The sequence below is a fragment of the Bos indicus x Bos taurus genome, chromosome 11 (assembly GCF_003369695.1).
Source record: "Bos indicus x Bos taurus breed Angus x Brahman F1 hybrid chromosome 11, Bos_hybrid_MaternalHap_v2.0, whole genome shotgun sequence".
Lineage (NCBI taxonomy): Eukaryota > Metazoa > Chordata > Mammalia > Artiodactyla > Bovidae > Bos > Bos indicus x Bos taurus.
The window spans coordinates 97922182-97948942 of NC_040086.1; the positions used below are offsets into that span (position 1 = coordinate 97922182).

Consider the following 26761-nt stretch of genomic DNA (forward strand, 5'->3'; position numbering starts at 1 on the left):
TGTCCTGCTTGACTCTGTGTTCCTGGATTCCTGGGCCATTGGGAGGAGGACAGGCAAAGGGTGGGCTCACACTGGCATGGCTCCCGGAGCCCCTGGGGTCCTCACAAGAGACGGCGGCCCCAGGGCCCATGGCCAGCTTTGGCTGGACCATTCCTCGTCCCCCACCCCAGGCCAGCAGCAGGCCTCACACGACCCTGACTTCAAGGAGTGACTGGCCCAGCAGAAACACTGAAGGGGCCACAGCTCATTTCCACATTTGGCCACCTGCAATAGGCATCACCGCAGAGGCTCAGCCAGGGCTGGGGAGCTGGAGGGGGGCTGCAAGGGCTGAGGTGCTGTCACCCCCAACTTCCTTAGGACCCCTGTGGATGCTGGAAGATGGCAGCTAGGCCAGGAGGGGTGCACAGTCGGTGGGGCAGAGGCACGTCCAGCCTGAGGCTGTGCCAGGGGAAGGAAGGTCTCCAGGCATGGTCCCCTGCCCCTCTGATAGCCAAACCTCCCTGCCCCTGGTTGGCCCAGGGATCACTCTCTGGCTCCTACTGGTGGGTGGCTGTGACCATGCTGAGCCCATTCAGCGTCCTGTCCTCACCCACACCTCCCTTCCATAATGACCTCCAGACCACCAGGGGCAGAGCTGGGGATGACAGGGAGGCAAATATGCCACCAGGAATCCAGATTCTAAAGACTCAAGGGCTCCAGGCCTGCACCCACCACTTGGCTGGGCCTGACAAGCCCTTGTTCACCCACAAGCCGGAGCTGGAACTCCTCCTTATTGGCATCAGGAATCCCCTCCCTGCCTCTTCTTCCAGTTGCAAGATCAGAGGCTGGAGAGGCGGGGTTCTGAAGAAACCCAGGCTTCTCCACCCTCAGACTTGCACACCTACCCAGTCACCTTTTGAAACTGTGATAATCCTGAATAAGCTCTTTCTCAAATTCTTAAGGTCATCACCTCTGCAAAGGCCCCTTCATCAGGGTGTTTTCTAATGAGTTGGCACTTTGTATCAGGTGGCCAAAGCATTGGAGCTTCAGTTTCAGCATCAGTCCTTCCAATGAATATTCAGGGTTGATTTCCTTTAGGATTGACTGATTTGATCTCCGTGCTGTTTAAGGGACTCTAGAGGTCCAAGGACTGGGACCCAGTTGTCTTTGGGGACTGTTATTCAGCCTGCCACACTGGGCCTGGGGACAGAATGATGACAGACTTTGTGAGATGGGGAGTGAGAGATGAACGAGGACCCTAGAGACAGGTCCCCACCTCTGATCGGGGCTGGCTGGGGTAGCGGCTGCATTGTCCTGTGGTCTGGTTTGTGGACCTTGACCACAGGAGTGGCGTGGGCAGGGTCCGGGTTCGCTTTGGCTTCTGGGAGTAGAGAAGGGGCCTGCCAGGTACTGGGCTTCATCACCTGCACTACCCAGCTCCCCATCCTCCCACCCTCACTCAGTTGCCTGGGGGTGAGGCTTTGGCTGGGCTCTCCTCTCCTTTCCTCCCACCTGCCTCCCTCTTCCCAGATCTCTAGCCCCAGGCCCCAGGCATACACTCAGGTCCAAAAGAAAGGCCACTCCTTGAATACTATGGTGGGGGCCATGCCCAGTTCTCCATGGAGTCCAGCTTCTAAGAGGACAAGCCAAGGGCCTCCCCTGCCTGGTTCCCCTGACGGATGGGAGTCCTGGGGTTGGGGAGAGTATTCTCTGGGGCTGGGTTGTCTCCCTGGAAAGAGGGGGTTGAATGCCTGGCAGAGGCGTGAGCAAGGCTGAGAAAGGAGGGCTGGGCACCTGCCTTTGGTTGACTGGTGAGACACCCCCCAGCGACCATGGTATTTCACTAAGACAGAAGAGCCCTGTGTCCTCTGACGGGTACAGAAACACCTGCATCTGTGTGTGGCACACAAGTGTGCAGAGACATGGCAGAAACACAGATCACATATGTGGACATGCTGATGCAATCCAAACACATGTATCCTTACAAGCACAGGACACCCAAAGGAAAACGCAGGCACATGTTTTCTCCCAGATGTGAAATCATACCTGGGATCACAAGGGCCCACTCTGTGTGTGAGTCCACAGACAAGGGGTGAAACACAAGGATACCCAGGCACAATGAGCAGCAGACCTTCAGAGAGACATACAGGTTCCCAGAAACATGCCAACGCATGTAGGGATACACACCATACAGACATGGCAGGTGGATGGGAACGCTCATGCATGGAGCTTGTTTGGGGACACCTGATGGCACATGTCCACCCATCTGAGTGCCCAGTTCCCCAGGCACACTCCCAGCACCCTTCCAAAGCCAAGACTCTTCCCTCTCCAGTGGAAGAGGTGCCCAGGTGCTACCTGCCACCTGCTCCATCCATGGGCACAGTACCTTAAGAGAGGGCTGGGGAGTGTGGCCAGCCACAGGTGGTGGGGAGTAAGTGGAGGCCTGGCAGGCAGGGGAATAAGAGGAGGGATACCCACCCCTTATAGTCAAGGAGGGTGAGCTGACCCGGGTGAGGGATTGTTCACTACAATTCTTCCCACCTGGTTCAGCATGGGCCTCGCCTCCACTCCACCTGGTTCAGGGAGAAGGTGGGGCTGCCATCGTGCAAGTCAGTGGTGGTGCTGACTGCAGGACATGACTGCATCTTCCACGTTCCTCAGGAGAAACAGCAAGGCAGCTTCCGGGACAGAGAGGATCCCTCCTCGTTGTCATCATCAGGGAACACACACCTGGGCCTGACCCCCACCTGAAGGATGGCCTTCTGGCAGGAACTACCAGTGTGAGACCAGAACCAGGCCTCAGAGCAGCTACAGTGACAGGAGTCCCAGTAAGTAAGCCCCTCTCCCCTGGATATGAGCCTGACTCAGCTGTGTCCTTGGCCAGGATCACACCGGTGGGGCCAGCTCAGGAGAGAGAATTTCGGGCTGGATGGTTTGGGGCAGGGCTCCCTTTCCAAGCTGGTAAAAGAGTAAGGTATCATGGCAGCTGGGCAGAGCTTACCTCGATGGCTTCCTTGACTGACAGCCACAAGCTGCACTCCGCTGACCATGACTCTCAAGGAGGCTGTGAATGGATATCGTCCCTATACATTGTTGTTGTTGTCCAGGCGCTCAGTCGTGTCCAACTCTTTGCAACCCCATGGACTGCAGCGTGCCAGGCTTCCCTGTCCTTCACCATTTCCTGGAGCTTGCTCAAACTCATATTGATCAAGTCGGTGACACTGTCCAACCATCTCGTCTTCTGTCTTCCCCTTCTCCTCCTGCTTTCAATCTTTCCCAGCATTAGAGTATTTTCCAGTGAGCCGGCTCTTTGCATCAGGTGGCCCAAGTATTGGAATTTCGGCTTCAGCATCAGTCCTTCCAATGAATATTCAAGGTTGATTTCCTTTAGGAGTGACTGGTTTGATCTCCTTGCTGTCCAAGGGACTCTCAAGTCTTCTCCAACACCACAGTTCGAAAGCATCAATTCTTCGGCGCTCAGCCTTCTTTATGGTTCAACTCTCACATCCATACATGACTACTGCAAAAATTATAGGCTCTATACATTGGGGCCTTAGAAACGCGTCTCCGATTTCGCCCACGGGGTGGCGCCGGCTAGCTAGGGAAGAATAGGGGTCCCAGCTGCCCTGCCCTCGTGCCAGGTCGCTCGCCCGAGGTGAAGGCCGAGCTTCCACCGCCTGTTTCTCTGGGGGTCACCCAGGATGGTCCAACTTGGCCGCCAGGACACGGGCGGGCCTTGGGAAACCGGCCAAAGTGGGCGGAGCTCGACTGTGAGGCAGAGTGTGGGCGGGGCTCTGTGGGGGCGGAGCCTTGCGCTCGGCCGGGGGCGGGGTTCTGGGGGCAGGGCACCGTGGAGGCGGAGCTCCAGCCTCCGGGCTCCGCCTTGGGGGCGGCTCCCGGCCGCCCCGGCGCGTTCTGCGGCGGCGTTCCACCCTTCCGGCTCGGAGTTCCCTTCACCGCCTCCGCCTTCCGCCCCGCGCCGGCTGTCCGCGAGACCGTCGCCGCGTTCCATCTTCGCGCGGCCCTTGCGGCGCCCGAGCCCGCAATGTCGGGCCCCAACGGGGACCTGGGCACGCCGGTGGAGGCGGGCGCGGAAGGCGAGGAAGACGGCTTCGGGGAAGCAGGTGACTCGGGGTAGGGTAGGGTGGCGTGGGGGGAGCTGCTGAAGCTACGTTTGCTTTCTCGAGGGTGTCCTTCTGGGAGGGGGAATCGGGGCCGGGAAGAAACTGCAGAGCCCTCCCATCCCCCGCCCCAGGGAGGGTCCGGAGCTGCAGGCGCTTTCCTGAAATTCGGGGCGAGCACCTGCGAGCTGGCCCCTGGAAACCGCAGCCCTGGAGAACTGTGGTCAGCCGAGCCTGTTTTACAGATGAGGAAACTGAGGCTGCTTCAGGGATCACTCGCTTTGGGGGGAGGGGGTGGATTAGGACCTGCTTCAGCCACCTCTTTCAGCCCCTGTGGAGGTGGGGACTCCTAAGGGCGCTGAGCTGGGTGTGGACCCTCCTGGGTTAGCACGGGAGGCTATCAGGGTGGCGTGCCGCCCTGCTGAGTCAGCATCCCCAGCCACCTTTTAGCTGGTAGTGGTCTGGAGCCCTGGCGAATGTGACTTGCTTCCCCAGCATCCTGTTGCCTGCACAGCACTGCGCGGGGGAAGGAGTGGGGGTGGAGGTAGGAGGCTGGGGAGAGAGAAAGATCGGCTCCCTTCTCACCTTCTGGAGACTCAGTTTCCCCATCTGTAAAATAAGAATGGTTTAGTGTCCCCCCACATTGAGATGTATCAGGGTTAAATGAGAAAACGAATGAATAGTAGGCTCCAAGCATGCAAGTGTTCTGTAAATGGTTAGTCCCTTTAGTGTAATAAAGATGAGCGTATTAACTTAGAGGTCAGGACTTAGTAAATGCGGGGTAAGTATAGACTCTGCTTTTGGCTTTGTTTTGGGTAACAGCTTTATTGAGCGGTAATTCACACACTATACAATTAACTCATTTAAATTGTACAATTCAGTGGGTTTTAGGATATTCACAGAGTTGTGCACCCATCCATCAAGACCACAATAGTTTTAGAATACTTCCTCACTCAAGATCTACATTTTTATTAATAAAGAGGTAGAGTGAATGGGGTAAGCTGTGGGCTGCCAGGTTCCCCCCGGCCACTGCTGGTGAAGAGCAGCCAGGTGAGGTGCTGGGAGCTGTGATGGGGCATCCGGAAGGACCTCCCGGGAGTCATGTTGAGTGGAAGTTGGCAGATTGACAGGATTTAGGACATAGAGGAGGAGGGTGTCCTCAGTGGAAGGAAGGCAAAGACTTGGAACTGAGAGGTACCCTTGACACTTGACTCAGACAAAGCCCAGCCCCAGGAGTGGAGACACCCTCCTCCCCAGCCTCCTCTCCACTTGGGTCTCTTAACCAGAATATGAAATGTTGCTAATAGTGACCATCTACTAAGTGCTTGCTGTGGCCAGACCCTGAGTTCTTGATATATGTATTTGATGTCTCATAATAACCCACTTTGTCCCCTTTTCCCAGAAAAGTGCAGTAACTTGCCGGGATGGAGAGGAACTGGGACTGAAACCCAAGGGCCCCTGCTCCGCTAGCACCACCAACCAGCTGCAGGACCCTAGGCAGGTCTCTTCCTTCTTGGACCTCAGTTTCCCCATTTGTACCACAAGGGAGCTGGACTCTAAGATCCAACAGAGGCTTTCCAGGACTCGGTCCTCTGTGAGTTAGGACAACTGAGCAATGGGTGCCCTTCCCCCAGAAGGCAGACACCTTTGCACCCTTATCCCAGACACTTTTCTGACACTGGCCATTCCCACACACCGCCAGCCACTTCCCCTTTGTCCCAAGCTGGCATCTGGGTGTATCTGAGTCATGGGCTGGCTCAGAACTGGGTCCCGCAGTGGGCACAGGCCCAGACCTTGGCTCCTAAGAGACACTGTGTTGCTGAGAGAGGCAGATCAGACGGGTCAGTGGAGGAGAGAGTGATGGTTTCTGATGGAGACCAGGGAAGGCTTCTTGGAAGAAGAGGCATTTGGAGCTGGTCCTTGAATGGCTGTTGTGGTTGAAGCATTCAGGGTGGCAGGGTCAGTTGAGAAAAGGCAGAAGGCTGGAAAGTCAGGCTCCACTCATTCATCCATTCATTCAACAAATGCTCACCGTGTGACAGTGAGGGCACTGGGGGACGGCAGTGGACACAAGCCCCCTCTCACGGAGCTCTCACTACAGGCTGGAGGAGACAGACCGGCACCTGATCACAGCAGTCGAGCTGGAGGTGAAGGCCATGGAGCTGTGAGAGCAAGGGGTCAGGAATAGAGGCCTGACCCAGGCTGGGGTCACATCCACGCTGACACTTGAAGGATGGGTGGGGCTCCTCCAGGAGAAGAGGAGGGAAGACAGACAGAGGAGGACACAGCACACTCCAGGCAGAGGCCACAGCAGGTTCAAGGGGCCTGAGGTGGGCAAAGGCAGGTGTGAGAGAAGGGAGCAGGGCCTGGGAGTCTGCCAGGAGCCCTGTTCTGAGGGCAGGGGAGCCAAGCAGGGCTAGAGAGTAGGGTCTGCCTGGGGACAGAGGCCTGGATTGCCCGACTCAGGCGCATGGGCTCTGGCCTCTAGGCAGTTGATGCAGGAAGTAGAGAGACTTGGCATCTGGCAGGACTGCCCAGGCTGCACTGTCTGCCTGACCTCCCTATGACCACCCTAACCCTAGAAAAAGATGGCACACTAAGCTATTTTTCCAATGCCTTTCTTCTTTTGATATACACCCATTTTCCAGATGGTGACAGTGAGGCTCGAGGAGGAGTAGGGACTTGCTCGAAGCCCTTTTAGAGACAGGCTGGCACATAGTGGTGGTGGGGAGGGTGCCTGGGAGCCCTGAGGAAACATGGGACCTTGACTGTCTTTCCCCTTTCTTCCAGAATACGCTGCCATCAACTCCATGTTGGACCAGATCAACTCCTGTCTGGACCACCTGGAGGAGAAAAATGACCACCTCCATGCCCGCCTCCAGGAACTGCTTGAATCCAACCGGCAGACACGCCTTGAGTTCCAGCAGCAGCTTGGGGAGACCCCCAGCGATGCCAGCCCCTAGGCTCTGGGAGCCCCCCGCCAGGCCCCAACCCTGCCTTGCTGGTTCAGGCTCTGGCCTGAACACTCACCACCTGGCTTAGATACTTTCTCAAGGGCTGGCTGACAGATCTCCTGGGGGTTCTGCCTGCCTAGGCCACCTTTCTGGTACTTCCTTTGGTGTGCCTAGGCCAGCCCCCACCTCCCAGCATCCCCTCCTGGAGCCAGGTGTGGGCCAGTGGCTCACCCACCATGCCTGCCTGTCCAACTCCTGGACACTCCCCACTCTGCCCAGGCCATGAGTGTCCACATTAAACGGGTCTCCAACACAACTGCGCCTCCTCTCTCTTCTGTATCCTGGGATGAGCACCCCAGTGGCTGCCAGAGGTGAACAGGGCAGTGGAGGCATTGATCACATGGGGCTGGGGTTCTTGGCCTTCTTGTATTTCTGGGCACAGAGGTGCAGGTGAGGTCAGGGCTTCCTCCCAACTGGATATGCTCCTGGCCAGAGGTTGCTTCCCCAGGCCAGCTGAGATAGCATTGGCCATGCTGTGCGACCCTGGGTGATGTGCTCAGCTTCTCTGGGCTCTAGGGCCTTTCACCAAGACATGCTGTGCAGCCTCTGGCTGTTGATCCTCAGTCTTGGTCCTCAGTCTCCCCATCTGGCCAGTCACAGGGCTGGTCTGGTTGTCTGTCTCTAAGGGTCCTTCCAGATGGGGAAGTAGAACTAAAGAGCTTGCTCAGCCAGGGCCCCACTCACTGATGATTCATCATAAGGTCTCCTGACAAGAAGGGTGGGGCCTCCACTAATGAACATGAACTTGGAGCCAGAGGGCCTGAGCAGTGAGGACCCCCCCACTCCCACACCAACTTTGGTAAGGTCCAGCTGGAGAGAGGCCAGGATGGGGGTCCAGAGCTCAGGCTTGGGATCAAATCCTGGCCTGTCACCAGATGTATGACCTTTTCTGCAGGCACTGGACCTTGCTAGGCCTCAGTTTCTTCATCTGTAAATTGGGTATAACAACAAGACTTCCCTCCTGGGGACACTGTGAAGATTAAATGAGATCTTACTTGAAGGTAGTACTTTCCAAGGTTGGGTACATGCTTAAGAGGGAAACTGAGGCTCAGGAGGTGAAATACCTCATACTCCCAGAGTCCCTGGTGAGGGACCCTGTCTTCAGATTTCCAGTTGTTCCTCCTCACTACCTGCAGAGGCTGGGCGCCAGCTGGGAGCCGGCTGAGGGCCCCCCTGCCCCTATCCATGCAGACAGAAATGCTGGTGGAGACTATACAGGCCAAACTCCTTCCTTTATTGGATTTTCAGTAAAAATACCGACCATATCAAAGTCTCCACACAGACTCCTAAAAAGCTTAGCCGATTGGGACTGAGATGGGGCGGGCATGGGGTGCTTCCTCCATCAGGTTCTGAGGCGTCTGGAGCGCCGGGGCAGTGGGGGCCGAGGGGGTGTGGGCATCACCTTGCTGGGGGTTTTGGCTGTGTCCTGGGTGCTGGGCTGGCTGGGTGCACGGCCGCCAGCGGTGAACAGAGCGGTCAGGGCGTTCCGGGCGTTGATGGCACACCGGCGGCTCAAGGGCCTGGTGGTGGGGCTGGGTTTCTTGGCCTTCTTGTATTTCTAGACACAGAGAGTGCAGGTGAGGTCCGGGCTTCCTCCCCACCTGGCGTGCTCCTGGCCACAGGCTGCTTCCCTGGCCCCGCTGAGACAACGTTGGACATGCGGTGTGATCCTGTGTGACGTGCTCAGCCTCTCTGGGCGGACCTCTAGTGCTAATCCCTCAGCACCACCCGCTCCAGAACAATTGCAAAAAGACCTTGGCCCCAACCTGGTTTGGATTCCCTTTGTGGGTAGAGCCTCTCGTTGGGGGCTGTGCCCAGGGGCTGAGGCCAAGCCTAGAAGGGAGGTGGCCACCAGCTCTTCCCATCAGCTCGGACAGTCTGACCCCCCGGGCAGGGCGGAGCGGGGCGGGAAGCTGGACTCACCTGCAGGTTCTCAAAGTGGGCCAAGGACTTGCAGTGGGAGAGCTGCGCCCCCGAGTTGCTGTGGTAGAACTTGTGGCAGACGCGGCAGACATAGCCCATCACGGGCACCAGGAAGTCCAGCCCTGAAGGACAGCAGGGTCTAAGCGCTCACATCCCCACGCCAGACTGGTGCCTCCCCCCAACCTAGGGGCCTAGCCTCCCCTAATACCCTCCAGGTGGGCAAAGAGACCAGGACGAGGGGCCAGGCTACCTGGCCAGGACGCTGTGACTGGGACCCGAGGCCCGCCGCTCCTGCAGGTGGCATCAGGGCTGGGGTCTTACCGTATGCGGTGTTGGGGCTGTAGGTCTCTGAGCCTTTCCACTCCTCTATGGATATGTCTCTGGATCTCATCTGGAAACACAGCAGTGTGGGCCCCAGTTGGTTCTGGCTTCCCTTAGTTTCCTCCTAAACACAGGCGGGGCCTGGACCCACCCATGCTCTTCAGTGCCAGCCCCTTGATTTCCAGGAGGAGGCTGTGGGTGGCATCCTCTAGGCCTTTGCCCGTGCTGGGCCTGTCCCACAGAGTGCCCTTCCCAATCTATATTTTCCAGGTGCAGCTCAATCTGTCCCCTTCTCCGGGAAGCCCTCCTGTTCCCACAGTGGCCATAATCCATGCCCAACACATCACACGTGGCATTTCATCGAATCCTCGTAACAACTTTCTATGGTTCACCCACTTCACATATGAGGAAACTAAGGCCCAGGCTCATTAACTCACTTGCCCAGGGTCACCCAGCTGGTTGATGGAGGAGTAGGGTGGTGAACCCTGGTGAGCCCCAAGCCGTGGTTAGCCTTTACCATGAACCCCTGCCAGCTCCTAGAGGCTGCAGAGACCACAGTCTTGGGCGGGGTGGTCACCTGCTCGACATGAGCCCCTTCCAGACAAGGCCATGCCTAGCAGTGCCCTCCACCACTTACCAGGCAAACAAATACAGCCTCTAAAAATGATGACCACCCCCAAGGCTGTGGCCCTTCCTTACAGTCTGAGCTGGGACTATTACTTCTAAGCAGAGAAAACGGAGGCTTAGAGAAACCAACGGGTTCGCCCAAGGTCATGCCACTACTGATTTCTGAGCAGCAAAGCTGGCATCACCCCCAATTTGTTTAGGCCTGGAGGCCACGCCTGCAACCCTCCATCCACAGCCCCTCTGTGCATGCCCTCTTTGGCTGCCCCCTCACCGCCCTGGACTGTGACTGGAAAGCTCTATGAGGACAGGGGCCAGGCCTTGGTCCTGGGTATTCCTGGTATCCAGGACCAGGGCCTGGCCCAGAACAGGTGCTCCAGAAACACCTGTTAAACTGAAAAGCTCCTCCAGCTCCTCACTCATGGGAGAGAGCAGAGCTGATGTATTCTAAGCACAGGCTGTGGAGTCTCGCTTCCTCGCATCCAAATGGGTGAGACTCTGCCAAGAAAGTGCCTGGTTACACGCCTAGCATATAGTAAGTGCTCAACAAATGTTGACTGCGGGAGTTCCCTGGTACCCTAGCAGTTGGAATTCCAGGCATTCACTCCCATGGCTCAGGTTCAATCCCTGGTCAGGGAACTGAGATCCCACAAGCCATGTGGCATGGCAAAAAAAAAAAAAAAAAAGTGTTGAGAGCTTCCCTAGTAGCTCAGTGATAAAAAATCCCCAGTCCAGGAAGATCCCACATGCCGAGGAGCAACTAAGCCCGCGTGCCACAACTACTGAAGGCCTAGCGCTCTAGAGCCTGTGCTCGGCAACTAGAGAAGCCACTCCGGTGAGATGCCTGTGCACCCAGCTAGAGAGGAACCGCCACTCGCCACAACTAGAGAAAGCCCATGCGGCAATGCAGACCCAGAACAGGCAAACATTAACAAATAAATAAAATTATTTAAAAAATTGGGCAATCTGGCAAGCTTTCTCTGTAAAGAACTTGATAATAAGTACTTTAAAAAAAAATAAAGTTGACTGCTCTCACCACCATCATCATCACCATCATCACCTTTCACGGACTTTCCCATATGTACCACGTAGCTCCCCTCTCCATGTCTCTGCGATGCTATTCTCTTGGCCTAGGACGCCTTTCTCTTCCGCAACACAAGAAAAAATTTCAAGCAGGCTTTCAAGACCTTGCGTATTTCACCTGCCACCCTACCGTCGTCATGATGCATATTTACACACTGTCATGTTGAAAACGGTTCCTAATAATACTAGATTGAGGCATGTCTTTGTGCTTGCAAATGCCAGCACAGCGTCTCCTGGCCCCTGGGAGGTAGGGGGAGGTCTCTCCTGGTCTGGGAGTCCAGCCTCCAGCCTCCTTTCCATGCCCTCTTTCCCCAAGCACCTGCTTGCAGAATTCCTCCTCAGCCTCGATCTCTTCTTCCTCCTCGTCATCCTCCTCCTCTTCTTCATCGCCCTCAAAGCAGCCCACAGCATCCACCGTGATGAAGTGGTCCTCGTCTTGGCCGGCTATATCCTTCTCCAGTGTCTTCAGCTTCCCGGGGAGGGTAAGGGCTCAGGTCAGCTCTGGGCAGCCACAATGTGACACCCCAAGCACCTCACACCCCAGAGAGCTCCAGTCCCTCCAGCCCTGCTATGTATTTGGACTGGAATACCCCTCAACTGCTGTGTGGCCCTGCCCAAGGCTCTATGCCGCTCTGGGCCCCTGTCCTCTGAGGGAGCTGGGGTTACCTCATTGGCTTTGTCCTTATGGCCCTGGGACTTCACGTGCTCCACAAACTTGCGGGGGGTCTTGAAGTAGCGGTTGCAAATGGTGCAGAAAGGTCGCAGGGATTGTTTGGCGAACTGAGGAATGGAAGGCAGGCCCAGTGGGCAGTGGGGGCGGCCAGTGTTCCCAGGTGCAGCGGGCAGGGCCCAGCAAGACGCCACCCCCCACCTGAAGGCCTCAGGTGTGCTACCTCCAGTCTCAGGGTTAGGGTTAGAGTCAGGCCACTCTGCAATCAGCAGACTGTGCTCCACAGAACACGGGCAAACACAAGACGGGATGGCGGATGGCAACAGAGAGACAGGACAGTCAGAAGACAGACAGGGCAGGCGCCAGAGGACCCCATGAGCCCCGAGGCTGAATGCGGGGTGAGATGGTGCCTCGCCCACACTGGACAGATGGGAAACTGAAGCCCAGAGAGGAAACATGACTGACTCATCACGAGCTACAGCCATGCAGGGACAAAGACTGACGTTTACTTTCTGCTTCCAACCTGGGCTCCCTCCTCCCCAGCCCTGGGCCTGGAGACCACACACGCGGTGCCTTTACCGCCAGCGGCGGGGGCGCCCTGGTACCTTGTGGTCCTGCGTCCTGCGGTGCTGGATCAGGTCCCCCATGTAGTAGAGCTGGCAGGTGTTGCACCAGCGCCTGGGTGGAGGCTCTCTGATGACAATCAAAACAAGTATGTGTGACACCGCATTCTTGTTGGAAAGACAGCCGCTCTTCCGGATGCTCCATAAATGGAATACAAGTCCAACAGAATCGGGTTTTTTTGGAACCTTAACAAATGGATTCTAGGGTTCGTCTAGAAGAATGCTTAAGAATAAGAGAGAAGACTCGGTGGGAGGGATGAGATTTAGAAGCACTGGGGACACCAGGAGGCCACCAGGACAGGTGACAGAGCTGAAAATATCTGGCCTTGAGAACTCTTTATCCTTCAGTTTGGATGCCCTGTCTTTCCCAGAGCTTGTCTGAGCCCTTCCCCAATTCCAGGACCTGTCTCCATGCCTGTTAAGTCAGGCCCCGCTCTGGGACCCCCAAAGTCCCACTGCCATAGCACTGTGCACAGTGGATTGAGAGGACCTGATTCCCTCTCTGCCCTCACAGCACCCCGGCATCCCTGGGGTCTGGCAGGGGATCAGTTCAGAGCTTCTGACTGTGAGGGAAGGACAGACAGCCCAAAGGAAGGACTGCCGCATTCTGGGTGGGGCCGAGTCAGGATCCAGCAGTGTCAGGACGCAGTGTAGCGAATCTTCTCCACCTGAAGCTTGTTTACAGCTTGGGCTACAGCTCTGCATTCTGTCGCAAGATCTATTTTTATATAGTCAAACTCATTCTGCAAATGCAATTTTGGATCCTGTTTGGTCCTGACATTGCATCAGGCATATGTTTCCACATTGTCAGCAATTCCCTGCCGTTGTCCTATATATTATTAGTTCTCCTACCAAGTGGAAGAACTGATCTAAGTCCATAGTTTGGGATATTTTAGATCATTTCCAAGTAAATGTTTTCACCACTGCATGAACTCTGCAAGGAACATCTCTGTGTCACCTTTCTCCTGGCTTTATGCTAATTTGGCCCAAGTGTAACTCCTAGGTCAGCAAGCCAGGGGAGGCTTAAGGGTGGAGAACATCCCACAAAGCCACAGGGAAGTTCCGCTCGAACTGAGACCAGCTAACAGAGACGCAGCCTTTAGAGAGAGCTCCCCGTCACTCAGGGAATGCAAGCAGAGGCCACCCAAGGGCCCTTCCTGTCCCCTCACCCCACCCAGGGAGCTGCAAGCTGTGACTCTCTGTAAATCCTCATGGCGGAGCCCCTGACCACTGACTCAGGGCCTATCCGACCAGGGAAAGGATCTGATTTGGCCTCCACAGGACTCGTTTCTTATTTTTTTAAGATTTTTTTTTGGGGGGGTGTGAATCATTTTTCTAAAGTCTTTATTAAATTTGTTACAATACTTCTGTTTTATGTTTTGGTTTTTTGGCCACAAGGCACATTGGATCTTAGTTCCCCAACCGGGGATTGAACCCACACCCTCTGCATTGGGAGGTGAAATCTTATCCACTGGACCACCAGGGAAGTCTGCTGTTCTGGTTTTAACTCTGAACTAGCTATTAACATCATGAAATTGGGAGATTCACATACAAATCGGTTTCTAGATGCTTCTGAGAAACCAGGAAATCTGGAGCTGAGTGGCAGCTGTTTGGTGAGACAGAGCCCACGTCCCCTAGGATGGACTGAGCCAATGCCATCCTGTTTCTCTCACTGCTGAGGCCTCCCAGCTCCTGCAGGCCTCAGTGGTTGCCCACTGAGCATCCCAAGAGCCAGTCCCAGACTCTGGAGGGCTGACATTTCTAATGGAGCAAGCCCCCATGACTAAGAAAGGAGAAAACCCAGGGACGTTCTAATCTCAGCCCATGAGATGAGCAGGTCCCACCTGACCATCAGGCCCTGTGGTCGGAGGCAGCACATATGCCAGGGGAGTGGGGGGTCTGTGCCACAACCCAATTCCCTCCCACATAGGGGGTCAAACTGTTCCTGCCTGGATAGAGCCTTAAGAGACTGTCTAGGGGCTGCCCTGCTGGCCCAGGGGTTAAGAATCCACCTGTCAATGCAGGGGACACAGGTTCAACCTCTGATCCAGGAACTAAGATCCCACGGGCCATGGGACAACCAAGCCCGCGAGCCACAACTACTGAAGCTGGCATGCTCTAGGGAATCTGTGCCCTGCTGTTTAAGAAGCCACTGCAACGAGAAGCCCGTACTCCACAACCAGAGAGTAGCCCCACTTGCTGCAATTAGAGGAAGCCTGCATGCAGCAACAAAGACCTAGCACAGCCAGAAATAAATAAATACAAATTTTCTTTAAAAACATAGAGGCTGTCTAGTTCATGAGTTCCTGCCTTACACCCCTCGCCAGGCCATTTTACAGATAAGGAAAACTGAGGGCCCAGGCCACACAGTTAGTGAAGAAGTATTTGGGAGAGGGCGATCTTAATGCCTTAAGACCTTGTGGATGGTAGATCAGGGGTCCCCTATGCCTGGGCTGGCTTGTGAGACCACCTCCCCTGCACCATCCCGAGCCTCTGAGACCCCCCCACTCACTCGTCCTCTCTCTCCAGGACGTCCCGGGGCACAGGCAGCAGGGACAGCAGGAAGGCTTGGCTCATGTGCTGGATCTCACCGAGCCGCTGCTGGTGCTGGGCTCCCGACATGTGTTCCTGGAACTCCTGCAGCAGGCGGGAGCGAGAAAGGGGCGTGAGGAGTGAGCCCCTGAACACTGGGGCTAGAGGAGGCCTCCAACCTGGGCTTCCTGGCCACCCCACTGCTGCCGGGAGGACTTCTCTCTCATGACCCTGTATGGGCCAGAGAAGGATGGTAAACTGGGGCCCAGAGTGAGCACATGCCAGCCAGAGCCTCTGCGCCCGCTGGAGACCATGAGCACCTCCGAGGTGAGGAGCAGTGTGATCAAATTCCAGGTCCCCGTGGCTCTGCTCAGGCCAGGCACAGAGGGGCAGTGCTAACAATAGTGACAGTAATCGCACCAGTGTGATGCTGTTACTAAGGCTGCACTCGCTCTGCGCTAGCCCAGCGACTCATGACTTCAATGTCAAGTTGCTGAATCCCCAGAACCCCTCTGGGAGGCAGTTTTTCTTTTTCTAGAGGTGGGTTCTAAATGTTTCTTCTGATGCATGCAGAAACCGAGGCACCAATGCCTCAGTTTGGAAGGTGGAATTCACTTTCCAAAACCCACATAGTCAATCAGGGCTGATTTGCACCAGGTCCACCCAACTCTGAAACCCTGCCCCCTGGGCTGGTCCGGAGATGTTTTGTGATCTAAGGTACAGCTGCCGGAGGTGGGGCTTGGGGGCCCAAGTGGACACAGAGGCAGCCCTGGGAAAGGCAGGCTGGGCATCACATACAGCCCCCAAACCCTCCACCCGCCCACGAGATCTCCCACCCCCCCACCGGAGGGTACCTGCTGGCTACTGCAGCCGGCCTTGCAGATGTAGCAGAAGAACTGAAGGGCCTGCTTAGAGGGTGTGCTGGCCGCCGCAGGGGTGGCAGAGGTAGAGTCGCTGGCCCGGGGACCGGGTGTGAGGGGTACGGTGCTAAAGGCCCGGCTGTCGCTGCTCTGCAGGATGGTGACCTTCAGGGATCCCCCAGCCCCCCACACCTGCACGGGGAGCAGGAGCAGAGCTACCACCAGCTGGGCGCTTATGGTGAGTCAGCCCTGTGCTAAACTTCTAGGAGCCCTCCTGATAGCCCATTTTACAGGTGGGAGAACTGAGGCTCTGAGCCGTTAGGTGATCACCCAGGCTCGCTCAGCCAGGCAGCACTGCAGTCAGTATTCAAAAACCCATGTCCCCCTCAGTTCTCCCTGCCTCCTGTGACAGATGGAGAAACGAAGACGCAAGGCAAGGAAGGGGCTTGGCCACAGTTATTCGGTAAGGCTCCCCAGGTGGCGCCAGTGGTAAAGAACCCGCTTGCCAATGCAGGAGACACGAGAGATGCAGGTTCAGTCCCTGCGTCAAGATCCCCTGGAGGAGGGCACGGCCACCCACTCCAGCATTCTTGTCTGGGGAATCCTATGGACAGAGGAGCCTGGTGGGCTATGGCCCATACGGTCGCAAAGAGTTGGACAGGACTGAAGCGACTTAGCACACAGCACAAAGTGGAAGGCAGGACTGGGCCCCAGGCCCCAGACGGAGGCTTCCACACCACGCTCTCTCCGCTGGAGCAATGTAACTCATGTGGGGGCTCTAGTTTTGGGGTGAGCAAGCTGGAAGGGACCCTTATCACCAAAAGTGCCTCCAGACTGTCAGAGCAAAGGCACATAAAGGCCCATATGAGAGCTGAGGAACACTGTCAAACCCAATCTGGTCTGCCCGCAAACCCAGGAGGAGGGCTGCTGTCACATTTCACAGGAGGGGAAACACCAGGGGTCCCGGGAAGGGGGGGCATGGCTGGGGCAGAAGGAGGCCATCCCACCACTGGGCACACAGTGCAGCCCTCATCAGAATCTCTACCCACCCCCAGCATCTCTCTCGCTCTTTTTTCACATTCTGCCACATCCAGGCCACCGGTCAGCTCCTCCTGGCTCTCCCCCACGCTGGCCTGGGCGCCCCCTGGCTCTGGTGGGGCCTCCTCTGGGCCTGAAATGACAGAGGCGTGCTCCATTTCCCACAGTCCATCTCCCACCGGGGCCCTGAGGGATGTGGGCCTGAGAGCCACTTTCTCTGCCCACGGCCAGGACCTTGAAGCCTCCACTGCACATGGACCAGAACCCTGGATCCAAGCCCAACCCTCAGTACCAGGCGGCACCCAGTCAGGGCTGGACAGTGCTGGGGGAGGAGCGGGGTCCCAGCAGAGCAAGTCCCATCACCGGGCCGGCTGGGAGTCACTGCTCACTTACCTGCTCTAGCTTCTACTGTATCAGGCAATCTTTCCAGCGCTGCAGAGCGAACCAGAACTGGGGCTTTCTCTGACGCTGGCACTGACACCTGTGGCTGAGTCTGAGGCCGTCCCTGGGCTGGTTCCAGTGGCTGCACCGGTAACTGAACCAGAGGTTGCTTGGGTGGCTGCTCCGGCGGCTGGAGCCTCGGCTGTGCTTCCGCCTGGACCTGTGGGCACGTCTGCGTCTGTGCCTGCTTCTGTAGCAGCGGCTGCACGTGCCTGGGGGGCTGCGGCTGCGCCTGTCGCCGTGGCTCTGCCTCCTCCTGCGGCTGCCGCTGCACCTGCTGCAGTGCTGAGTGCTCTGGAGAGGTCTGCGTCTGTGCCTGCTTCTGTAGCTTTGGCTGCACCTGGGCATTTACGGGGAGCGTCTGTGGCTGCACCTGGGCTGTGATCTGCAGGACCCGGGGCTGAAATCGTGGCTGCACGTGGGCTTCCAGGGGCTCAGGCAGCAGCTCGGGTGTCTGTGTCTGCTTGGGTGCCATCATCCGGGTCTGCAGCCGGACCTCTGCCTGCAGCTGCCCTGGGGGCCCCTTCTCTGTGGGCTCCTCTGAGCTGGGAAGGGTCAGAAGATCATATTCATGTCTGCCAACTGGCCCCAGGGGCTCCCAAGAAAGGCCCTGACCTAGGCTCCAGTCCTGGCTCTGCCATGTACAAGCAAGCCCCTTAGACTCTCCAGGTCCCAGCTTCCTCTAAGCAAACTGATCACTTGCTCCCACCTCCCACAGCTTGCTAGTATGTATTCAAGGCCCTGGAAGCCTGCCTACCCTCTGGCCATGCTCTGAGGTTCCAAGTACACATTTTCACCCCTCCACAATGGCCCCCTCACCTCACCGTGGCCCAGTCACAGTGAAGAAGCCAGAGTCCATTTGGCCAAGGGCCTTCCCAGGCAAGATGCAAAATTAGGTTTGACCTCCCCCGACGCCAGAAACCAAGGTCCTTGCCTTGTTCCCTTGAAGGATCTCACCCCACCTACCCCTACCCTTTGCCTTTGCAGGAATGAGGGTAGAGAACACCTGGGTACCAGGCAGGTTTTCAGCCTCAGTTACCTCTTTGACTTTTTAGCTGGCGGCTCAGAGGCTTCACAAGATTCAGGCTCAAGTGCTGGAGTGCATTTCTCCTTAGCGATGTCATCTGGGCACTGGGGAGGTTCTTGGTCTGGGATGGAGGGCAGGTGAGAGACTGCCATGCCAGGTGGAGCACGTATGAGCTCCCAGTTCCAGGAGGTGGGGCCTGGTCTCACAATTCCCCCCACCCCCTATAAGAGCCCTGCCTCCCAGATCTGCCTCCATGGCTGCTCCCCGCACCCACCTCCCCCCAACCCACATCCCTCCAAAGGACCAGCAGCTTCCCTCTCTCCCTCACCTTCGGGTGTTTCTGTTCGGGGCTCTGCGGCTTCTTCAGACCCCTCTGGGGGGTCCGATTTGTCCTCCACAGGCGTCGTCTGAGAAGAAGAATCCTACTTCCTTTCAGAAACCATTTCTGATATCTGCCACCCACCCCAGTAAATACCCCCTTGCTCAAGAGCAGCTCCAACATGTAGGCTCCAGGGGATGAAGGAGCCTGGCCCCAGAGCTGCCAAGGGAAGACCCTCAACACCCCGGGAATCACGTCCAGGAGTTCCATCTAGCTGCCAGCCTGTTAAGTAAATGCAGGTTTGGGCGACGCAATACTTCCTCCAGGTCCATGATGCTGCCCCGATTCCTTACCTTCTTCACGAAGCAGCCAGAAGGACCCTTCTCAAATGCAGACCTGATCGTGCCTCTTGTCTCTTTCAGGCTGAGATCCTGCCATGACTTCCCATAGCCCTGGACTATTCCTTCCTTACCCCAAGCCTGAAACTAACTCCCCTCCCCAGGCCCCTGCACAGTCTGGCCCCTACCTCAGGCCTGTTCCTCCAGCCTCAGCTCTCATGCCCCCTCTCCTCTCTGTGTCCACGGTGGCCTCTCTGGCTCCCCAAAGCCCTGGATCTTCTCCCAGGGCCTCAAAGGCGCTTCTTGCAGGAAGCCCTCCTAACCCATAGTACAGGCTCCCCGGGGCCTTGGACTTCCTTTTTGTGGAATTTCCCACGGCCATCATTCATCAGCTGGAGAATTATGTATATTGAGGTCCTGTCATCACTACCAACCTCCTCCCAGCCCAGGATCTCCAGGAGAGCCGGGCCAGATGCCTTCTTGCCCCAGAGAGTCCTCTGCCAGGCCTTAACAGACATCTGCTAAGTGAACACGGTTCCGGATGGCTCCAGGGTACCCCAGGGAGCCCCAGGGGTCCACCTGCCGCTTCCCTCTCTCCTACTAAGCCCAAGGGACCAGCAGTGAGTGGAAACATGCACCACTTCAGGGCTCCATGCCCTTCGGAAACTACCCAGCTCACCCTGCATGACACAGGCACTGGTCTGAGAGTCAGGAGGGCCGGACTCTTGGTCTGCCTGGACAGCTCTGCAGCCCAGGACAATCTCCACCCTCCTTTCTGAGCCTCTGTCTTCCCATGTGTAAAATGGGGCAAGAAGGTAAACACTAGACAGGGCCATGTTAGGGCAGGCTCAACTGGAAGGTCAAAGGCTGTGACCCCTCTCTGGAGGGAAATGCCTCACCTCTGGATGTGGGTGGTGTCAGAGCCAGAAAAGGTGGGTGCTGCCCCCTCTCCCAATTGGGGTACTCTCAGGAATGTGGTGTGTGTGAGGAGCTGTCTGGACATCCGGGGACAGGACAGACATAGGGAGCATATTATTTCCTTTGAAAACCTCCCTGGTTCTTCCTGCTCAAGTCAGGGAGAGCTCACTAAAGGTTCAGAAACTTCAGCTGGCAACAGGGTTGCTGCTGCTGCTAAGTCACTTCAGTCATGTCCGACTCTGTGCGACCCCATAGACGGCAGCCCACCAGGCTCCCGTCCCTGGGATTCTCCAGGCAAGAACACTGGAGTGGGTTGCCAGTTCCTTCTCCAATGCATGAAAGTGCAAAGTGAAAGTGAAGTCGCTCAGTCGTGTCCGACTCTTCGCAACCCCATGGACTGCAGCCTACCAGGCTCCTCCATCCATGGGATTTTCCAGGCAAGAGTACTGGAGTGGGTTGCCATTGCCTTCTCCGGCAACCTGGTAGAGTTTAGGATTTTATAACATTGTTTTACCCCAGTCACTTTTCTTTTACTTCTATGGTTGGGGATTTATTCAGAGTTACTGTTACTGTGTTGCTTTTTTTAAAAAAATTTTCAGATAGTGATTGTTTTTTTTTTAAATAAATGTAACAGAAAAGCAGTGTTCATTTAAAGCTATACTACCCCAGACAGTAGCCAGCAGGCACATGTGCCTGACTTTCAAGCACTGGAATTGTGGCAAGCTGAGTCGAGATGTAAGCATAAAATATATACCAGTTTTAAAGAATTAGTATTAAAAAAATAATCTCAAAAGAATATAAAATACCTTGTTCATTTTTTATATCGATTACATGTTGAAATGATCATTTTTAATATATTAGGTTAAATACAATATGTGAGTAAAATTAATTTTGCCTGTTTCTTTTTACTTTGTTACTGTGATTACCAGAAATTTTTACTTTTTAAATTTTTTTTAAAATTTAAATTTATTAACTGGAGCTAATTACTTTTGAAACATATATAATATCATATAAGAAACAAATCGCCAGTCCAGGTTCGATGCAGGATACAGAAATTTTTAAATTACCTGTGTGGCTCACATTTAATTTCCACTGGGCAGTGCTGATTTAAAGAAAGTTGGTAAAATATACCTACAATGAATACAGTATTATATGTCAATTACACCTCAGTCTTTTCAAAAAGAGAGAATTGTTAGCAAATAGTATTAGCAAATAATAGAAATGGTAAATAAAAAGGGAATAAATAGTTTGAGTGGTGTTCGGATATAGCAAAAATCACTTTGGGGTTCAGAAACATTTAAAGTTTTAGAAACACTAGACAAGTCTAACTCTCTCTCCTATCATTTTACTGATAAGGAAACTGAGGCACAGAGAGGGCTATGATCAGCCCCAAGGCCAGTGTGAGCTGGAGGGGGTACTGCTGGTGGGTCCCCAGATGTGTCCTCTCCCATCCACACCTGCTCTGCACCCAGACACCACTCACCTTGCGATTGGGGGTCGTAGAGGAGGAGGTCCGAGTCTGTTTCTGGGGGGTTCGCCCTGAAAGGTTGAGCTGGGAGGGGTTGATGGGGACCCCGACGGGAGGAGGACCCAGCAGGGACTGCCGAGTGGCCTGAGGAAAGAATTGCTGGAGATTTGGGGTGGCCAGCTGTGGAGGTGTGAGGCTGGGGGGTGTCAGGTTGGGGGTGGCCAGGTTGTAGCCACGGAGGTTACCTGTGGGTGAAAAGAGGGCAGAAGGGGGGTTACAACTGTGGTCAGGTGGTAAAGGTTAGGGTCAGGGGTCAGTGCCCCCAAGCATTATGGGGGCATCACGGATAACTTCAAAGGGGACTGTTCACACCCAAGGGCAGCCAGAGGGGAAGAGATGAGAACTGAAGGCCCAGTCCCACCTGAAGCACTGGTGGGAGGGGGCTTTCAGGCTGGTTTTCTTCTCCAGCTTGTGAGGGAAGGGGCCCTTTTCCCTCCTCAAATGCCTCCCTAGTCAGTGGCTTGGGCACCCCCAGAAACTCTGTTCACCCCCATGCATGCTTTAGGGTACACTTTCAGGTATATAAAAGATTCAGCACAGGAGCCAAAGGGAGAACCAGCAAGATGATTGGTCTCTGGAATAACAAGATAACTCTCCTACCAACACCAGCTACCCCTCATCAAAAGTCTCCTGGGGACCTCCCTGGAAGTCCAGGGGTTAAGACTCCACGTTCCCAATGCAGGGGGCCTGGGTTCCATCCCTGGTCAGGGAACTAGATCCCACAGACCACAGCTAAGACCTGGTGCTGTCAAATACATAAATAAATATTTTTTAAAAAAGGAAATGTCTTTTGGTGACTGGGCACTTGCTAAAAACAGCCTTAGTCACACCACCCAGCCACCTTCAGGGTAACTATTATCCTCTCTACTGATGATAAACAGAGACACAAAGTGAAGGAGTGGCTTGTCCAGGATCTTTGGGAGCGGCACTGCTGTCCACTCACTGGCTCCCAGGTGGGACTCTGGGGGTCCTCCCGACTCCCCTCTCTCTTTACCCTCCCCCATATGAGCCAACACCATTTCTCTTAACCCTGACCCTTACCCTCCTCTAGCCTGACTCCCCTTCGGATCTCCACTCCTATCGCCCCTCCTTCCAAAGCCGCTTCATCCCACGTGTGAATTTCAGCCACAGTCTCTGTACTGTGATCCTTCTAAAAATCACATTCTGACTTTGCCCCTCCCTCTGCTGAACCCATCCATAGCTTCCTGATGCTCAGGAAGGAAGCCCACTCCTCACTCTGCAAGGTCCAGCCCTGCTCCCCTCGACCCCCTCTCTTGCAGTTCTCTCACACACACCCACTGTGCTCCAGCCACACGCTCCCATGCATGGGTCTGCCTCAAACAAGCCTGGGTCTGCCTGCCTCTGGGCCTTTGCACATGCTCTTCCTTCTGCTTGGTGTGTTCTGCCTCTGCATAACCAGTCATCCTTCATTCCCCTCTTTACGTGATTCTCCTTTGAGAGGGCTTCTCAGACCCTCTCTCTGTCCCTAGAAACCCAGCTTCCCTGTTCCCAGGCCAGCTGCACAATTTCCTTGTCCGCTTCCCACTGTCCACCACTTAACCACCCTGGGAACTCCTTAAGGGCAGGCACTTCATCTGATTCAGAGCACTGGGGAAGTATCTGATCCAATAAAGGACAGTTTAAATCCTTGCCCCAGTGCTGGGATGGGAAACCCAGGGGTTACAGGCATGTATGGGTCAGATGTGCTGGGAGAAATGGTTCAAATGCAGGTTCCACAGTACAAGTTCTGTGACCCTGAGCAAATAAGTTTCCCTGTCTTAACCTCAGTTCCCTCATCTATAAAATGGGCATAGTAATAGTGCTTGACTCAATGTTTTATGAGGATTCAGTGAAATACACAAGTGTGCCTGGTATTTACTAAGCATTTTGTGATCATTAACTTAAACACATATACACGTATGTGCAGAGAGAACGCCAGCCAGCTCTTAAACAGTGAGATAAAAGATGGCACACTCTAAAAGAGAAATGGACAAAGAACATGGACAAGTCACAACATGAATTACAAACGTTCAGCAGACACAGAGAAATGTTCAAGCGCACTAAGAAATGTGACTAAAAGCACTCCAAGAAATGTAAACTAAAGCGTTAGTGATATAGCTTTTTTGCCAAGCAATTAGACTAGATGTATATACACATATATATTAGAAAAGAGTATAATACCCAGTGTTGCCGTGGGCATGGTGAAACTGGCACTGTCATACGTGGCTGGTGGCATTGCAAATTGGTCCAGTCCTTTGAGAAAGCAATTTGGCAATACTTATCAAGAACCATAAAACACCCATCCTCCCTGACCCAGTCATTCTACTTTTGGGAATCCATTCTAAGAAAATATTCTCAAACATGATATTCACCCCATTATTTAAAGCAGCAAAAAAGAGAAAGAAAAGAAGTAGAAGAAGGAAACAGCTGAGAAAGTTTAGGGACATAAGGGCACACACCTCCAGAGGAATATTAAACAGCTGTTAAAAATAATCTTTATAGAACTGTCAAATCATATGGTAAATGAACAAGCCATTCTGCTCAGTGAAAAACAAACAAAATACAGCTTTTCATGTATATCAGTAATCACAGTCATATATAAAGCCCCAATTCTGTGCGAGAAAAAAAATGGGAGGAAATATACCAACACTTTAATGGGTATTCTTTTTCTTTAGAAGTGAGGCTACATATGATTTGGATTTTCTTGTCCTCTTTTTAAAATATTTCTTTTGCTCTTTGAAGTGTGACTTTTAAAATGAGAAAGAAAAGAGTGGAAAAAAAATGTAAACATTGTGGGTTTCCGTATGTGGTCTTATCTCTCTATCCATCCCTCTATAATGTATAAGCCGGCTCCTAGGATCATCCACACCCATGTGGCAACGGGAGGGCTGAAGAGTGACAATATCACATCTTCTGACCTGGCTGCATACCCTGCTGGGAGGCAGGATAGCCCGGTGTCTCAGAACAAAGCTCTGTAGTAAGACCTCTAATCAACACCTGGGCCTCAGTTTCTTCATCTGTAAAATGGGGCCATGAGTGTATCTCCCCTTAGGGTTGTCAGCAGAGTCAAGAAACTGGATTTGTAAGGGGCTCAGCATAGTGCTCAGCCCTGAAGGACCAGTCAGCATGTCACAGATACCCTGTGGGAGGGGCTAGGTCTGAAGAAGAGCTGGCTCCATGTCTCTGGACCCCTGCCTCCTCCCACAGTGGCTGAAGTATTGGGAGCAGCATCATGGAAAGAAAAGCTGAAAGACTACTCTCCACGTGGAGAAACCCGGGTGAGGGCACAGGCTTAATGCAGAGGGCTAGAGACACCTACTCAGAGATCCAGGGGTCAGGAGGCCCAGGCCTCCATCTAGCTCAGCCATTGCTGATACTGTGTGACCCAGGGAGAATGACTTCCCTTCTCTGGACCTCAGTGTCCTCATCTGTCAAACAGGATGCAAAGGAGGGTGGTCAAAATAGATCTTTCCATCCATCATATCATCTAATCTCTCAATGTCAGCAAAATATGTGCTGAGTAGCGCCCACAGAGCTAGCACCACGGCCAAGGGCACTCCTCTGTGATCAGACAGACCTGCATTCAGCTGAGCAACCTAGGGACTTCCACCTCCCAGAGCCTCAGTGCCCTCATCTGTAAACTGGGATATTGACAGTAGCTCCCTCTCAGAGTTGCTGTGTGGCTTGGATGAGATTCAGTGAGCCCGCAGCCATACCTTGTAACTGCTGCAGAAGCAAAGCTCTCTGCAGCACAGAGCCGTTGAGGAGGGAGGTGGGGCTGGTCCCCTGGAGAGTCAGGAGCTGCTGCTGTGGCTGCTGCTGGGGGAGCCCCCTGTGTGTTGAGAGCGGGGGTCAGAGGGTCATGGGGAGAGGCAGACCCTCCCTCTTCTCTGACCCCCCTCCCCTCCATTCTCTGCCCCTTTCTACTGCAGAGAATCTCCTTGGGTTGGGAACTGATGACCTCCAGGGCTCAGACAGGGCTGCCCCTGGGCCAAAGGTCTGGAAAGGGGGCGACTCTAAGGCACGGGCCAGAGTCACCCAGCCCTCCAGTGGGGAGCTCACCTGCTGACGGTCATGGGCAGTGGGGCCTGCGGTGGGGACTGCTGGAGCAGCTGCTGAAGCTGCAGCAACTGCTGCTGTTGAAGCTGCTGCTGCTGGAGCTGCTGGAACTGCTGCTGCTGGTTGAACATGGTGGCTGCGAGAAGGGAGGGAGTCAGGTCGATGGATCCCGGTCGCCCAGTCCCAGCCCGCGGCCCTCGCGCGCTGCAGACTGAGCTACACGGCTACCCTCCCGGTTAGGCCCAGAGCGCGCCACGCGTGCGCTCCGTCCCTTCAGTACTCCTCCAATCCCACCAGCCGCGAGGTTTAACCACCCTCCCGCCAACTGCCTCCAAATCTTCCCAACAGTTCCTCCTCCAAACGCCCAATCCCGCCCTCCGTCTCTCCACTCTCCACTCCGGTGCCTCCAGGAGCGGTGCCTGACACTGATACACCTCCCACCCCACCCTTCGGCCTTTCTTTAGGCCAATCACGTGCAGAACAAGCCAAGCCCCGGGCCATTCACACCCCTCTAATGCTCCCACCCCGTCCCGGGTGCGCGCGTTCCGTCAATAACATCACCCCACCCCCACCCTGCTGCCACCTTTGACTGTCTTACGCGAACAAAGTAGGAGGAAGGCTTCCCTCCACTCTAACCCAACCGCCGCCCCCGACCCCATTCTACCAGCCTCTTCCTCTACCGACAGATCCAGCATCACATCCAAATGCGGCGTCCCCACCTGCCCACGAAGCCCTCAGTCTCCATCCGAGTGGCCCCTGGGTCCTCGGCCGTCCCCCCGAACAGTGCCCGGACTCGCGCACTTCGTCCCCGCCCCGGGAACCTCACTGCCACCTCCCCTCACCCGCTCTGCCGTCTCGTAGCCCTCACCGGCAGGGCGGGGTGGGCCGGGCCGGGCCGGGCAGCTCCGGCTCGCGGCTCCGCGGGTCCCCGTGTCTTCCCGCGGCTCCGCCCCGGCCTATCCACTCGGAGGGTCGGTCTGCGGGCCGGGCCAGGGCAGCGCCCCCTGGAGGACGGGAGGTCCAGGTCACGCTGCGGGGACGGCGGTGCGCGGTGGGGATTGGGGGAGGGGGGAGACGGCTCACCCGGCAACGCGGCCGGCGGCGGGAGTGGTTCCCGGCTGCGAGCCGGCACCGGGCACCGAGCAGACCCTCCGCCCCGCAACCTCCGCATCAGGAAGGGAGGGCTCTGAGCCCCAGGTCCGTCTGTCGCCCAGAAGGGGGTCTGTCGTCTGGCGGGGACTTGGCGGGGGGCTTTGAGGAGCACTGTCCCCAACCGACCTCCCCGAAGACCCCACTGTCCCGCGATCCCGGGGGTCCCGCTTGGGGCTGGGGCTGGGAGGGGG

General features: G+C 55.3%; 2 protein-coding genes across 7 annotated transcripts; one reads left to right on the forward strand and one right to left on the reverse strand.

Annotated features, from left to right (window-relative positions):
- Positions 1-3884: 3884 nt before the first annotated feature.
- Positions 3885-7370, forward strand: C11H9orf16 (chromosome 11 C9orf16 homolog). The gene is made up of 2 exons (XM_027556398.1): positions 3885-4103; positions 6891-7370. The coding sequence occupies exons 1-2, from the start codon at positions 4025-4027 to the stop codon at positions 7061-7063; spliced, it is 252 nt and encodes an 83-aa protein (XP_027412199.1). The 5' UTR covers positions 3885-4024; the 3' UTR covers positions 7064-7370.
- A 957-nt stretch (positions 7371-8327) lies between these two features.
- Positions 8328-26372, reverse strand: CIZ1 (CDKN1A interacting zinc finger protein 1). 6 transcript variants are annotated; one of them, XM_027556393.1, is made up of 17 exons: positions 26287-26372; positions 25422-25554; positions 25076-25191; positions 23541-23612; positions 21315-21544; positions 18585-18678; positions 18269-18401; positions 17182-17774; positions 16800-16921; positions 15745-15942; positions 14871-14995; positions 12341-12428; positions 11732-11845; positions 11385-11534; positions 9359-9428; positions 9038-9159; positions 8328-8672 (listed from the first exon to the last, which is right to left on the reverse strand). In XM_027556393.1, the coding sequence occupies exons 2-17, from the start codon at positions 25547-25549 to the stop codon at positions 8457-8459; spliced, it is 2571 nt and encodes an 856-aa protein (XP_027412194.1). In that variant the 5' UTR covers positions 25550-25554; positions 26287-26372; the 3' UTR covers positions 8328-8456. The 6 variants fall into 6 exon arrangements, with proteins under 6 accessions (XP_027412194.1, XP_027412197.1, XP_027412195.1 ...); XM_027556396.1 differs by having other exon boundaries at positions 18269-18377; positions 18585-18663; positions 26138-26357; XM_027556394.1 differs by having other exon boundaries at positions 18585-18663; positions 26138-26357.
- Between the last annotated feature and the right edge of the window lie 389 nt (positions 26373-26761).